The 16,235-nt window shown below is 47.7% G+C and overlaps 1 protein-coding gene across 2 annotated transcripts in view; it reads left to right on the forward strand.

Moving 5' to 3' along the window:
• lrrn2 (leucine rich repeat neuronal 2) overlaps positions 1-5,173 on the forward strand; it is a 248,579-nt gene extending 243,406 nt beyond the window's left edge. For both annotated transcript variants that reach the window (XM_086011090.1, XM_086011091.1), the window contains one exon: positions 1,862-5,173. In XM_086011090.1, the coding sequence (XP_085867216.1) occupies positions 2,191-4,329 (2,139 nt within the window). In that variant the 5' untranslated portion in view covers positions 1,862-2,190 and the 3' untranslated portion in view covers positions 4,330-5,173. The remainder of the gene's footprint in view (positions 1-1,861) is intronic.
• The last annotated feature ends 11,062 nt before the right edge of the window (positions 5,174-16,235 follow it).

The raw sequence follows: 16,235 nt of genomic DNA on the forward strand, positions 1-16,235 counted from the left end.
ACTTACCTTGCGCGCCAGCCGTTGAGCTGTGGGCCCCCGTGGAATTCCGATCCGGGGCCTGGTCCAGCTGCTGGCGGGCAGTGTTTGCATATCCCAGGGGCGCAAGTTTGATGCATCCCCTGGGATCACGTGGGCCATGGAGAGCCAATCGGAGCAGGGAATGCTCCATTCATAAAATTGACAGGAAGAGCTGTCAAAACTTATAAATACTACGGCCCCAAAACATCACTAAATCTTCAAATAAATTTTTTTTAAATCGCATTTTTTAAATAAACCATAAATTACATGAAATAACTATTTTAAACAATAATTTAAATTTTTGAAAAAAATAATTTTATTTTCTAACGGGGCTCAAAATAAACTTACCTTGCTTTAAAATATTTAAAAGTGATAAACCTGTGGAAAAAATGTTTTAATTTTAATTAATTCACCAATTACCTTGTAAAAAGCAGGCTTTACACCTGCTTTTTAAATATGTCAATTCTGGAGACTTACCCTCCCGGGAAAACCTGCAAAACAACCTAAGTTCGATGCGTAAGCGCTGCCTCTCCTGCGTACGCGTTCGAACTCTGAACCCCTCCTTTCAGGGGAACGGAAGTGCCGGTTTCCCGTGCATGCGCAGTGCATGCAGGAAACCGGCACTTCCATTGGGCCTACGGGTGAGTACCCCATGCGTACTAAATTTCTGGGCCAATACCACTGCAAGCTGAACTGAGTTTACCCAAACCCATTTCATTTTGGGATCCTGAGAGGGAGGGAGGAGAGCTTCATCCCATCAGACTGGATTGATTTTGAACCTAGGTCCCAGTGAGAATAGGGCAATGCGCTAATACAATTTTTTTAAATTCGTTTATGGGATGTGGGCGTCGCTGGCAAGGCCAGCATTTATTGCTCATTCCTAAATTGCCCTCGAGAAGGTGGTGGTGAGCCGCTGCCTTGAACCGCTGCAGTCCGTGTGGTGAAGGTGCTCCCACAGTGCTGTTAGGGAGGGAGTTCCAGGATTTTGACCCAGTGATGATGAAGGATCGGTGATATACTTCTAAGTCAGGATGCTGTGTGACTTGGAGGGGAACTTGGAGGTGCTGGTGTTCCCATGCACCTGCTGCCCTTGTCCTTCTAGATGGAGGGAGTGAATGTTTAAGGTGGTGGATGGGGTGCCAGCCAAGTGGGCTGCTTTGCCCTGTCTGGTGTCTAGCTTCTTGAGTGTTGTTGGAGCTGCACTCATCCAGGCAAGTGGAGAGTATTTCATCACACTCCTGACTTGTGCCTCGTAGATGGTGGAAAGGATTTGGGGAGTCAGGAGGTGAGACACTCACCACAGAATACCCAGCCTCTGACCTGCTCTTGTTGCCACAGTATTTATGTGGCTGGTCCAGTTCAGCTTCTGGTCAATGGTGACCTGCAGGATATTGACGGTGGGGGATTTGGCGATGGTAATGCCATTGAATGTCAAGGAGCGGTGGTTAGACTCTCGCTTGTTGGAGATAGTCATTGCCTGGCACTTGTGTGGCGCGAATGTTACCTGCCACTTATCAGCCCAAGCCTGAACGTCGTCCAGGTTCAGATTACAGCACCCATTCCCTTTGTGAATCCCCCTTTAAAATGGTTCTGATGGTCGCACTTCTAACTGGAAAGTTATATTTACCGAGCAAACTTAAAATATATAGGTTGTTCATTTACATTTCTTTACAGAAATGCCTCAGTAGTCCCTCCGGGGGCTAAGTACTGCATTGATTAATTATGCCCGCTGTGTTTATTAATCAATCCCTTCTCCATTACCTTATCCTATAAATTACTTTTTAACAAACAGCGCACCTGCTCCAAAAGCAGCTCACTAACTGGAACCATTATTCTGTTTCAGGAGCAGCCCGAGAAGGCAATTACCAACCACTTAAGCACAGGCGACCTGCTTTCTTCGAATGCTGAATGAAGCAAAATCGACATTCACTGCCGGGCATCCCCAACTAATGGAGTGAGATGCCATTTGCTCATGAAGTGTAGATGACATCTTAGAGCTGGAGCGACCTCCTGGTCCTAATTTTATTTTCTTACAGCACACATTAAAATGCCCTCCTGACATTTACGAGATCTGCATTCGGATATTACTTCGCCGTACCCTCCCCCAATATTGCGCTAACTGCGCCTTGAAGGACTCTCAAAGCTTCGACAGCTGCTTTAGAATCGGAAAAAATGTTGCTGAAAGAGTTTGTGTTTATTAGTTTGGCAGCTGTTACATTAACTCAAGCGATACCTTGGCGCGTCAACTGCCCAAATGTGTGTATTTGTGAAATTAAGCCTTGGTTCACGCCGAGGTCAATGTACAGAGAGGCTCCGACAGTGGACTGCAATGATTTTTTTATGTCTAAAGTTCCTGCGAATTTGCCAGAAGGAACACAGACGTTGCTACTACAGAGTAACAGGATCGCTAAAGTCGAGCCAGATGACCTGCATCACCTGGTGAACCTGACGGAACTGGACCTGTCCCAAAACAGTTTCTCCAGGATTGAAGACTTCAGCCTGAAGAACATGTCCAATCTCCTGGTCCTCCACTTGGAAGAGAACCAGTTGACTGAACTGTCGGGAAACTGCTTCTCCGCTCTCACCAACCTTCAAGAACTTTACTTAAACCATAACCAGCTGAGCACCATTTCTGCTGGAGCTTTCAGTGGTCTTGAGAACCTACTTCGGCTCCATTTGAACTCCAACAAGTTGACGACCATTAAAAGTGAGTGGTTTGAGACCATACCCGGCCTGGAGATCCTCATGATTGGAGAGAATGCAGTAGACATGATCCAGAACATGAACTTTAAGCCTCTCATCAATCTAAGGAGCCTTGTATTGAGTGGAATGAGCCTGAAAGAAATCTCAGATTATGCTCTCAAGGGTCTGGAGAACTTGGAAAGCATTTCATTTTACGACAACAAATTACCTAAGGTTCCGAAGGTGGCCCTCCAGAAAGTCCCAGATCTCAAATTTTTGGATTTGAATAAAAATCCAATTCAAAGGATCCAACAGAGTGATTTTACCGATATGCTACACCTTAAAGAGTTGGGTATCAACAATATGGAAGAATTGATCTCCATCGACAAATTTGCTTTGGATAATCTACCAGAACTGACCAAACTGGAGGTGACTAACAACCCAAAACTTTCCTACATTCACCCCAGTGCATTTCGCCTCACTCCTCAAATGGAAACCCTCATGCTCAACAACAACGCTCTGAGTGCCTTATACAAAACGACCATCGAGTCCCTTTCCAAACTCCAAGAGATTAGCATTCACAGCAACCCCATCAGGTGCGACTGTGTCATTCGCTGGGTGAACACAAACGAAAACCGCATTCGGTTCATCGAGCCACAGTCAACCTTTTGTGTGGACCCGCCGGAGTTCAAGAGGCGAAATTTGAGAGATGTCCCGTTCAGAGAGATGACGGATCGGTGTCTCCCTCTCATTTCCTCCGAAGCTTTCCCCTCGCACCTCGACACCAACATCGAAGTGTCGCTTTCCCTTCACTGCCGAGCTTTTGCTGAGCCGGACCCTGAGATTTACTGGGTTACACCGTCTGGTGACAAACTTTTGGGCGACACTGCGTCGGACAAATACAGAGTGCGCCCTGAGGGAACATTGGAGATACTCAATATAACTACAAACGAAGCGGGACTCTATACCTGTGTGGCCCACAACCTTGTTGGTGCTGACACGAAAAGCGTGACCATCAAAGTGAGTGGGTTCTATCCAGAAAATAAAGAAAACATTAAGCTGTACGTGCAGGAAATCGAAACCCACCACGTCCTGCTGACATGGATAATCACCTCGAACATAATTTCGTCCAACATCACTTGGTCGCGCACAATGAGCAATAGCAGCTGGAATTCTGCCTTTACAGCCCGGATCCCCGCAGGCGTTCACAAGTATAATCTGACTCGCCTTGAGCCATTGGCCGAGTATGTGATATGCGTGCACGTGTCGTACGTCCATCTCCACACCGAGATATCCTGCATCAGGATCAGGACCAAAGAGACCAACTTCGCAACCGGCACCAGCGAGCTAAGACCACAGTTCCTAATTGCCTTGACTGCCTGTGCACTGCTTGTGGCAATGAGTGTCTTATCTCTTCGTGGGCTTATGTCGACCAGGCAGAAGTTTGATGCGGAGCACAGCCCTTTGGCAATGTGCATGCAAAGGAACGTGTCCGTCTCGCTGCACGGGATTTACCCTCCATTTGTCAAGCACTGGGAAGCTGAAAGCAACTGGGGCAAAACAATAGCACTCGAAGTTCAGTCCACCCCACTGGGTCCCTCTAATGTCGACGGCTGCGAGGCCAACTGAGACAGTGCCAACGTGAAAATATAAAGACCACCCAAGGCAACAACAGACCGGTCTCCTTTCACTGTCCGGATGAACAGGCAAAATGGAGCAAGAAAGCAAATAACCGCTGAAATAAAGAAAACCCAATTAAATCCGGATCCCGTCGAGTTCTTTTAGACTCAAAAGGGCGACAGTTTTTATAGCAGTAACCTCCCTCCTGGTAGAAAACTCCCTTCTCTGTCCAACTGATGTTCAATGTGTTTGTACTGTACTGGTTATGAACTCTGTTGATAGGAGACATATATAGGAATCCGGGAAAGATTACAACAACAAAAAAGCGAGATCTTGCTGTTCAAAAAAATGTATCCAATTTCTTATGTAAAACGTTTGTGATCATGTCAATAGAAAATCTGCTGTTTTTTTCGAGCAAGGCCACTTGAAAATCGGAATGGAACTGCCCCCCCCCCCCCCCCGCCCCACAGCCCCACCCCACCCCGAGCCGATTTACAACAGTTTTATACAGGAAGTATGTGCATATTTTTCTAGGTTCAGACAGTAATGTCACACTTTGGTTTGAGCTCCCCTCCGTCCTTTCCGTTGCTCAGAGCGACCGATGATGTGCCCCCCCCCCTCCTCTCTCCCCACTTTGAGCGGCGCTAAGGAATTTCGCAGTTTTCAGGCGGTGCCAGTGTTTTCTATTCACTGCGCCGTTTACCGAACTAATTTTCTGTACATTTCCTGACCGTTACATTTTGCGCGCACACACGCACAAAAAGAAGAAACGGACAGAAGCGCGAAGGACCCACGGAGCATTTCTTTTGATTGCAGTATTTTCTGAATAAACAACGAAAAAAAAAAGTTGCAAGCAAAACTTGTCTTAACTTTTACCTTTTTTTAAAAAATCGTGCTTCCGCCGGGTCCCACAGCACCACCCGGGAAAGGATGACTCCCTGGGAATTTCCAGTCAATGTGAAGCTTCTTATCAGGTCCCAGACCTGAAACATTAACTCTGTTTCTCTCTCCACGGATGCTGCCTGGCCTGCTGAGTATTTCCAGCATTTTCTGTTGTTATTTCAGATTTCCAGCATCCGCAGTATTTTGCTATTGTATTGAAGCTTCTTATCAACTGGGACAATCAAGCATTGGGATCTATTGAGGGCATCGGATGGGATCCAGTGCAATGCAGATTTGTCACCCCGCCCAATTTTACTCTAACGGAGAGTGATATCGGGCGGTGTGTAAAACTGTGCGGCGAGTTGAGTTAAAATTGCCCCCTTTGTTTTTGTGCCACCTTTTTCTCCTGCCCATTGCTGAGGTTGTTGATTCTTACCGGGTACAATTCAATGGGCGCTACCAACCACTACCGCATGCCAGTGGACTTTATTTTAACGTATAAGCGTCAGAATTTGCCGGCTATTCCACCATGGGGGGGGGGGATATCACAGCCCAGCCCAATCCTCGGCTGACAGCCACACACAACACCTTACGTAATTGGGGGATGGAGGGGGTTGGTCACCGGGAAGTAATCAGGAGTGAATACCCTAGCTGATCTTTTCCTTCCTAGCCCAGAAGTGCTGAGAAGATCTAGGTAAGATGGGTTAACTCATCGCAACAACAACAACATGCATTTATATAGCGCCTCTAACGTAGCAAAATGTCCCAAGGCATTATTAGACACTTGGTCAAAGAGGTTTTAAGGAGCGTCTTAAAGGAGGAGAGAGAGGCAGAGAGGTTTAGGGAGGGAATTCCAGAGCTTAGGGCCCAGGCAGCTGAAGGCACGGCCTCCAATGGTGGAGCGATTAAAATCGGGGGTGCTCAAGAGGCCGGAATTTTAGGAACGCAAAGTTCTTGGAGGGTTGTAGGGCTCGAGGAGGTTACAGAGATGGGGAGACTTTTACTAACTGAGCCATGGGGCGGAGAGGACAAAGATTACTTAAACATACACAACTCACAAGGCCATTTTTAGAAGGTTGTGTACAATTTGGGCACCCTAAGACAGGACTGAAATATCGGAGAGGGTTCAGAGAATCACAGCAGAATGATTCTGGGATTTAAGGCTCTAAGTTCGGTGACTCATAGAGCTGAACTTGTTATATTGTTGGCGAAGGAACATAATCCAGGTCATTAAAATAATGAGCGGCATGGATGTGAGCACATTATTTAATTTAGGCTTTGATAATAGAACCAGAGAACATGAATACAAAATTAACAGACCTGAAACCTGACTAGACATTAGATTAAAAGCAAAAAACATAGAAAATGCTGGAAACACTCATTAGGTCAGGCAGCATCTGCAGCGAGCAGGTGAGTTCCTAACATTTCAGGTCTGGACTATTTATCAGAACTGGAAGATATTACAGGTGAACAGACCTTCAAAAGGAAAAGAAGGGAAAAAAGGAGGGGAAAACACACGCACACAAACACATCCACATATACACACTCAGGCCACGATTTTCCCTACCTCAGCAGGTCCGTGGCGGGCAACATCGGTGGCGGGTCCCGACCCCGCTGCTGGCTCCATCCTGGCCATGACTTTCCCCTGATTGGGTTTGTTAAGCCCACCCAGCAAGTTTCCCAGGCCAATTGAAGGTCTGATGACATCATTTGATGCCGCATCATTTGCCGGTTTCCTTAAAGGGACCGTGCGCAAATTAATTTTGATATTTGTGCTGTCAGTGTTCTACAGCATTGAGGTGCTGCAAACACAATCAGCACTGCACAAAGGTGCACGGCTGCACCCAGGTTCTCCCATGACTCCCTCCATATGCTTATGGAGGGAGTCACAGCACACAGGGAAGTTCTTCCCTTCCAATGGGCGGAAGAGACCTTCCTAGGAGACCAACACAGCCTGATTTTACATTTAAAAAGTATGTAAAAAGAAAAAGATTAGTGAGGACAAATGTAGGTCCCTTACAGTCAGAAACAGGAGAATTTATAATGGGGAACAAGGAAATGGCAGAGCAATTAAACAAATACTTTGGTTCTGTCTTCACGGAAGAGGACACAAATTACTTCCCAGAAATGCTAGGGAACTAAGGGTCTAGTGAGAAGGAGGAATTAAAGGAAATTAGTATTAGAAAAAAAGTAGTGCTGGAGAAATTAATGGAACTGAAAGCTGATAACTCCCCAGGGCCTGATAATCTGCATCCCAGAGAACTAAAAGAGGTAGCCGTGGAAATAGTGGATGCATTGGTTGTCATCTTCCAAAATTCTATAGATTATGGAATAGTTTCTGCAGATTGGAGGGTGGCAAATGTAACCCCACTATTTAAAAAAGGAGGGAGAGAGAAAACAGGGAACTATAGACTGGTTAGCCTAACATCAGTTGTAGGGAAAATGCTAGAGTATTATAAAGGATGTGATAACAGGATACTTAGAAAATATCAATGGGATTAGACAAAGTCATCCTGGATTTATGAAAGGGAAATTGTGTTTGACAAACTTACTGGAGTTTTTTGAGGATGTAACTGATAGAATATATAAGGGAGAACCAGTGGATGCGGTGTATTTGGATTTTCAGAAGGCCTTTGATAAAGTCCCACAAAATTAAAGCACATGGGATTGGGGTAATATACTGGCATGGGTTGAAAATTGGTTAACAGACAGCAAACAGAGAGTAGGGATAAATGGGTCTTTTTCGGGGTGGCAGGCGGTGACTCGTGGGGTACCGCAGGGATCAGTGCCTGGGCCCCAGCTATTCACAATATATATCAGTGATTTGGATGAGGGAACCAAATGTAATATTTCCAAGTTTGCTGATGACACGAAACTAGGTGGGATTGTGAGTTGTGAGGAGGATGCAAAGAGGTTTCAAGGCGATTTAGACAAGTTGAGTGAGTGGGCAAATACATGGCAGATGCAGTATATCGTGGATAAATGTGAAGTTATCCACTTCGGTAGGAAAAACAGAAAGGCAGAGTATTATTTAAATAGTGCTAGATTGGGAAATGCTGATGTACAAAGGGACCTGGGTGTCCTTGTACACCAGTCACTGAAAGCAAACATGCAGGTGCAGCAAGCAGTTAGGAAGGCAAATGGTATGTTGGCCTTCATTGCAAGAGGATTTGAGTACAGGAGCAAGGATGTCTTACTACAGTTATACATGGCCTTGGTGAGACCACACCTGGAGTACTGTGTGCAGTTTTGATCTCCTTACCTGAGAAAGGTTATACTTGCCATAGAGGGAGTGCAGCAAAGGTTCACCAGACTGATTCCTGGGATGGCAGGACTGTTGTATGAGGAGAGATTGGACCAACTAGGTCTGTATTCACTAGAGTTTAGAAGAATTGAAACGTATAAAATTCTGACAGGGCTCGACAGACTGGATGCAGGGAGGATGTTTCCCCTGGCTGGGGGGTCTAGAACGAGGGGTCACAGTCTCAGGATACGGGGTAGGACATTTAGGACTGAGATGAGGAGAAATTTTTTCACTCAGAGGGTGGTGAACCTGTGGAATTCTCTACCACAGAAGGCTGTGGAGGCCAAGTCACTGAATATATTTAAGAAGGAGATAGATAGATTTCTAGACACAAAAAGCATCAAGGGGTATGGGGAGAGCGGGAATATGGTATTGAGATAGAGGATCAGCTATGATCATATTGAATGGCGGAGCGGCCTCGAAGGGCCGAATGACCTACTCCCGCTCCTATTTTTCTATATTTCTATGTTTCTATTACACAGGAGGACACAAGCAGGGATGTCATCAGGAGGACCAGGCTGCAGTGGTGCAAACCTTTCAATGATCTCAGTAGATCACGAAATGTTACTGCAAAGCCACACTCAACCTCATCCTGCTGTGCCACTCATCACATCCCCATCACTCTGCCTTCCTTACCCTACTCCTGCACATCCTTACTCACACCAACTTACCTTGCACCTCCACCCATCCCCTTCTCTATCTACATTATCACCTCCACATCTCACTAGCCAGTCCTCACACTGACCCTCATCCTAATCCAATCATACCAAATAACAACACACTTGGGTGTTTTAGCCAATGCTCATGTGAAGTTTCTGTTACTGTGCTGTCAAACATTGAAATCTTTATTTTCAACACTTTGCATTCTTGGACAGATTTGTGTGCACCTTTGGAAGTGGCTTAGTGAGTTGCAGTGAATGGTGAGACATAACTGTACCCCCTGCAATGGTGATGAGTGTGAAAGGAATGGCTTGGGCATTGTAGGGATGCTTTATGGTGTTGGTGTGGGGAGGTGCTAACCTGGCGCATCATGTGGCAGCCAGGGTGTGCAGCATCAAGTGAAGTAAATCTGGCCATGATGAGGCCACCACTGGCCTCCCAGGCAGCAATGTGGTCGGGTGCCTTCTGCCTATGCAGCATCAGGTGATTGCGAAGAAGGTTGTTGTTGGTGCTGCTGGTGTTGGGGCAGTTCGTGGTGGGATTCTGAGGACCAAGGTGAGAGAGTTTCAAGGGCACCGATGCTGATGGAATAGATAACAGGTGAAGTAGAGATGACAGATGCGATCTGTCAATGGTGGGAGAGGTAATGAGGTCAGACTGGATGAAGACTTGTGTAAAGACTTGCAGCATCCTGAATCTGTAGTGGAAATGCAGTTTAGAGAAGCTACTGGTTAAGGGAACATTTCTCAATCAGCTGGGAGCTTTGACTTGACATTTGAAGCTGTCAACTCATCAGCTGATTCAATGGCCACTGACCTCCCACCTCAGCATCACAAACAAGGAAACAGGTGGGCAACCTGTCAAGTTCAAACAGTTGGGGAAAAAAAGCATTGTTAAGTGGCTGTAAACAAGCCACTAATGATTTTAATTGCCTCCCTCGCCGCTCCCTGTTGGGACTGCTCAGCGCTGGCAGACCCGATATCGAGAAATGCAGGTGTGTGCATGTATTGACAGTGGATTCCAGACCCACTGTCAATCATTTTAAATTTCACAGCTGACCTGCCACCAATCGGATCCGCTAAGCACCGGCAAAATCACGGCCTCACACACACCTGCACACACACCCACACACACACACAAATATACACACACCTGCACACAAACACACATACACCCACACACTAACACCCACACCCACTTACACACATACAAGCACATACACACACCCGCACACACCCACACACACCCACACACAAACATACACAAACACACACACACCTGCACAAACACACACACACAAGCATACACACATATCCACACACACAAACACACATCCACACACACACTAACACACCTCACACCCACACATTCACACACACATCCACACAGGACAAAAATAGAATGACGTGTGAAGTGTTTAAGTGGAAAACAGGAGATGATTAAATGGCAGAAGTGATATTAGCAGGGGACATTAGGAGGCAAAATGTGAGAAATCAAAGAAACAGAAGGGAAGAAATTGGAGAGCGCCAGCCGGCTCGATCGAAACTGGACCTCAGGCTGCGGAAACCTGTTGCGAAGTGGACATCAAATTCGGTCCTTCAGGTAGGTCCTGGGGATTGGCGGGGGGGGCCGGGGTGGGGGGGCGGGGCAGGCTGGAGGTGATTGGGGGGGACGGCCGAGGATGGGCTGGCAATATTCAGGGCAGCTCCTCTTCACCCCATACGGAAAGTTTTTTTTTTAAACGTACCTATTTAGGCCTCTCCTGGCCCCTGGCGCGAAACTCACTGCGGCTGCCCGCTCGAGCCCCTAAGTTAAAATTGCAGTCGGGTCCGGATGACGTCATTCGGACCCGGCATGCATATGTACAAATGGACTCCTCCAGCTCTGGGCCAGGAGTCCACGCTGCCTGTAGTGTTGAGCAGTTTAAAATCAGGAACCGTTGGCTCCTGGTTAATCCCTGTGAGTAAGTAGCCTGGGTAATTTTAACTGCTCACGCGCCCAGTTCCCACTTGGCAGGTAGGGTTAAAATCGCCCCGTGTGCGGAGTACTATATACATACATAGGTTGTTGGTTATTGTGCTGCCAAGACTGTGAATCAGGATTATATTAATGTTCCTGAGTTTTGCCTGATTACAGGCATACGGAAATTTCCCAGAACTTTGGGCTAGAAACTCGGCTGCATTGTGCCTGCCATTAGTGCCTCCGGGGGGACACTAACAGGGCGCAATGGGGGTATTGCCCCAGAGTGGGGACAAAAAAAGTGCCTCCCAAGAAATTTGACGGGGCGTTGCTGAGGCGCTACCCGATAGCGCGGCGCCCCTGCGTTAGTACCCCGGGACTCTGTGCCGCAACCCCTTAGCACCCCCTCACGGCCTCACGGCAGAAATTCGGCAGCGCCCCGCAAGGCTGCCATAGGCAATGTCAGCGCCAGCCTCGTGGGTCACAAACCGAGCCAATCTCCGCAGGCGGGGCGGTATTTATTTAAAGGGGAGGTGCAGCCGTGACCCACGCCGCCAATTTCCTTTTTTGGCCGACCTCCGGGTCAGCCCTCCGTGGTGTGATCCTGGCCGACATCGCGCAGCCCGGCACCGCATCTCAGCGCCGGGCTGTGACCACGGCACCACGCTGCCCTGGTGACCTATTTGGGGCCATCGACGGCCCTGCAGAGTGCACAGCCGCCCTCCCCTGTAACATAAGGGGAGGGGCGTTGAAACGCAGAGACTCCGCGGAGCCTCGGTTACCGCCCCACCAGGAAGTTGAGCGCCCGACATTGCGCTCCACTTCCTGTGCAGGGCAGTAAGCCGTATTTAGCGGCCGGGATGGTACTTCCACGGCGGGCACTAAGGCCTAGAAATTCAGTATAGCCATGTTTGGGGCGCTACAGCCGGGCGGCCGCTAAAGTTTGCGCCCGGTGCAACTTCGCGCCACCTTCACCGATATTCAGTGGCATCGCCCCAAGAGGTTGCTGCTGCGCTAAAACAGGCGATGCACGACTATCATTAGGCGCTAAGCCGGCGGCCCGGGGCGATACGCCCGAGGGCGGGTGCAGTGCAGGTGCAGCGAGTTGCTGATTGACGGCAGACACTCTGGCGCCGGTGAGCTCTTAAAGGGGGAGGGTGGATTTGTTTGACTGCCACTCTCTCACGGCGTCTCTGAGCCCTTTGAATGCAATGGAGAAGGCCAACGTTTGCACCCATTGCAGCCCCCATTATATGTTTGCAATCAATGATTTGGCTCTGAAGTTAAAGACAAGTGGGAAGCTGTGGCCTGAAGCCACAAGTACCTGTGCGAGTGTTGAGCCAAACCAGAAAGCTCTCTACCTTTGTCTCTCTGCAAACATCTGTCTCTCACAAAGAAGGAGTGTTGCAAAATGGCTGCCTTTTCTACTGCAGGAGGAGTGCCCTTTAATTTGCGCCCCCCGTGCCCCGCAGCGACTGAGAACCGTTCCCCTCAACCAGTCGCTAGGGGCGTCAGGCGCACAATAGGCCGGCGCCACTGAATTTCCGGTTTGGGGCAAACAAAGGGCGTTGCACGATGAAATGACGTCAGGATCTGCGCGCGCAGCTGAGCGCGCGCAAAGGCTTTGCGCCGCCGCTAAATCTTTACTGAAGTTGGGGAGAGGCGCAGATCGCACTAGCCGCCTAGCGCCCAACATCTCCTCCTCCTAAGGCGCAAACAACTGAATTTCTAGGCCTAAATCTCCAACCTTAACTCAAATGGGGCATAACCGAATTTCATGCCCACAGTGTCCTGGTTTTCTCTAGCAGGGACTCATCAGATCTTTAGGCCTGCAGGCCTCCTGGCTTCTGTTTCCATCGCAAATTCCTGGCGCAAATCCCTGCAGTTGCACTCCACCTGTACAACACCTGGGAAAGGTAAGGGGGCAGGAAATTTGATCCCAAGGGGGCAGATTTTCCTTTTATTACACTTGGACAAATTGGATTACCTAGACACAGTGAATAAAGGAAAATCGTGGGAACAGGGGGGGCGAAGTAGGATCGTACGTGCAAAATAGAACTTGTCCGATTTTCGTGCATTAAGGTAAAACAATGGGAAATTGAGCAGCCTCCGTTACCAGCGTACAATCCTCGTTGCCCCATTTACCTCTCCGTACGGCACCCACATGATATAACATCACTAAAATAGATTATCTGGTCATCATCACATTGCTGTTTGTGGGACCTTGCTTTGCGTAAATTGGCTGCCACATTTCCTACATTATATCAGCGACTGCAGTTAAGAAAGTACTTCGTTGGCTGCAAATCTTTCCCGCAATTCCATGTTTGAATCCCTCCAATCAGGTTTCTGCCTCTGCCACAGTACTGAAACAGCTCTCATCAAAGTCACAAATGACATCCCTTGTGACTGTGACAAAGGTAAACTATCCCTCCTCGTCCTTCTTGACTTGTCTGCAGCATTTGACACGGTTGACCACGCCATCCTCCTCCAACGCCTCTCCACCGTCGTCCAGCTGGGTGGGACTGCACTCGCCTGGTTCCATTCTTATCTATCTAATCATAACCAGAGAACCACCTGCAACGGCTTCTCTTCCCGCTCCCGCATCGTTACCTCTGGTGTCCCCCACGGATCTATCCTTGGCCTCCTCCTATTTCTCATCTACATGCTGCCCCTTGACGACATCATCTAAAAACACAGCCTCAGTTTCCACATGTACGCTGACGACACCCAGCTCTACCTCACCACCTCATCTCTCGACCCCTCTACGGTCTCTAAATTGTCAGACTGCTTGTCCGACATACAGTTCTGGATGAGCAAAAATTTTCTCCAATTAAATATTGGGAAAACTGAAGCCATTGTTTTCGGTCCCCGCCACAAACTCCGTTCCCTAGCGACTGACTCCATCCCTCTCCCCAACATCTGTCTGAGGCTGAACCACAATGTTCGCGACCTTGGTGTCATATTTGACCCTGAAATGAGCTTCCAACCACATATCCGCAGCAGAACAAAGAGCACCTACTTCCACCATCGTAACATCGCCCATCTCCGCCCTTGCCTCAGCTCATCCGCTGCTGAAACCCTCATCCATGCCTTTGTTACCTCTAGACTTGACTATTCCAATGCACTCCTGGCCGGCCTCCCACATTCCACCCTACGTAAACTTGAGGTCATCCAAAACTCAGCTGCCCGTGTCCTAACTCACACCAAGGCCCGTTCACCCTTCACCCCTGTGCTCACTGACCTACATTGGCTCCCGGTTAAGCAGCGCCTCGATTTCAAAATTCTCATCCTTGTTTTCAAATTCCTCCATGGCCTCGCCCTTTCCTATCTCTGTAATCTGCTTCAGCCTCACAACCCCCCCGAGATATCTGTGCTCCTCTAATTCTGCCCTCTTGAGGATCCCTGATTATAATCGCTCAACCTTTGGTGGCCGTGCCTTCTGTTGCCTGGGCCCTAAGTTCTGGAATTCCCTGCCTAAACCTGTCCACCTCGCTACCTCTCTTTCTTCCTTTAAGACGCTCCTTAAAACCTACCTCTTTGACCAAGCTTTTGGTCACCTACCCTAATTTATCCTTATGTGGATCGGTGTCAAATTTTTTGTCTTAAAATACTCCTGTGCAGCGCCTTGGGACGTTTTACTACATTAAAGGCGCTATATAAATACAAATTGTTGTTGTTGTTGCAAAGTGCTTTGGGATGTCCTGAGGTTGTGAAAGGTGTTATATAAATGCAAGTCTTTCTTTCTTTATTGTAAGGTGCAGAGTATGAAACTATATAAAGTATTGGCCCAGAAATTCGGGTCAGGGGCTTCCCGCGGGTGCAAGCCCCCGACCTGCACTTACCTTGTGCGCCGGCAGTTGAGCTGTAAGGCCCCGTGGAATTCTGATCCGGTGCCTCCTCCAACTGCCGGCGCGCAGTGCTTGCGTATCCCAGGGGCGCAGTTAGTTCGATGCGTCCCCTGTGATCACGTGGGCCATGGGCAGCCAATCGGAGGAGGGAAAAGCCCATTCATAAGTCTTGACAGGAAGAGCTGTCAAGACTTATAAATACTACGGCCCCAAAATAGCAGTAAACCTTCAAATACATTTTTTTTTAAATCACATTTTTTAAATAAACTATAAATTACATTAAATAACTATTTTAAACAATAATTTAAATTTTTGAAAAAAGTAATTTTATATTCTAACAGGGCTAAAAATAAACTTACCTTGCTTTAAAGTATTTAAAAATAATAAACCTGTGGAAAAAATGTTTTAATTTTAATTAATTGACCACTTACCTTATAAAAAGCAGGCCTTACGCCTGCTTTTTAAATTTCTAAATTCTAAAGACTTACCCTCATGGAAAAACCTGTAAAAAAAACGTAAGTTCAAAGCGCACGTGCAGACTCCCCTGCGCACGCGTTCGACCTCTGAACCCCTTCGTTCAGAGGAACGGAAGTGCCGGTTTCCCGCGCATGCGCAGTGCATGCACGAAACCGGCACTTCCATCGGGCTTACGGGTGAGTACCCAACGCGTACTCACCCGTGGAGACCCGAATAATATGTTGTGAGGGCACACATAAGTCTACAGCACAGGAACAGACCATTTGGCCCATCTGATCCATTTATGCTCCTCACAAACCTTCTCCCACCCCTTTTTATCTCACCCTACCAACATATCTTCTATTCCCTTTTCCCGCATGTTCTTATCTAGTTTCCTCTTCAATGCATCTATGCTATTTGCCTCAACTTCTCCTTGTGGTAATGAGTTCCATAAGAACATAAGAAATAGGAGCAGGAGTAGGCCATTTGGCCCCTCAAGCTTGCTCCACGTTTCAACCATTGTTTGGGTAAAGAAGTTTCTCCTGAATTCCCTATTGGATTTATTAGTGACTATCTTATATTGATGGCCTCGAGTTTCAGACTCCCCCACAAGTGGAAACATGTTCTCTACGTCTACCCTATCAAACCCTTTCATTAACTTAAAGACCTCGATCAGGTCACCCCTCAGCCTTCTCTTTTCTAGAGAAAAGAGCCCCAGCCAGTTCAGCCTCTCCTGATAAGTATATCCTTTTGGTTCTTGTAAATCTTTTTTGCACCTTCTCTGGTGCCTCTATATCTGTTTTACA

Source organism: Somniosus microcephalus, chromosome 18 (genome assembly GCF_052327205.1).
Source record: "Somniosus microcephalus isolate GS21.2 chromosome 18, FLI_Smic_1.0, whole genome shotgun sequence".
In the NCBI taxonomy this organism is placed as follows: domain Eukaryota; kingdom Metazoa; phylum Chordata; class Chondrichthyes; order Squaliformes; family Somniosidae; genus Somniosus; species Somniosus microcephalus.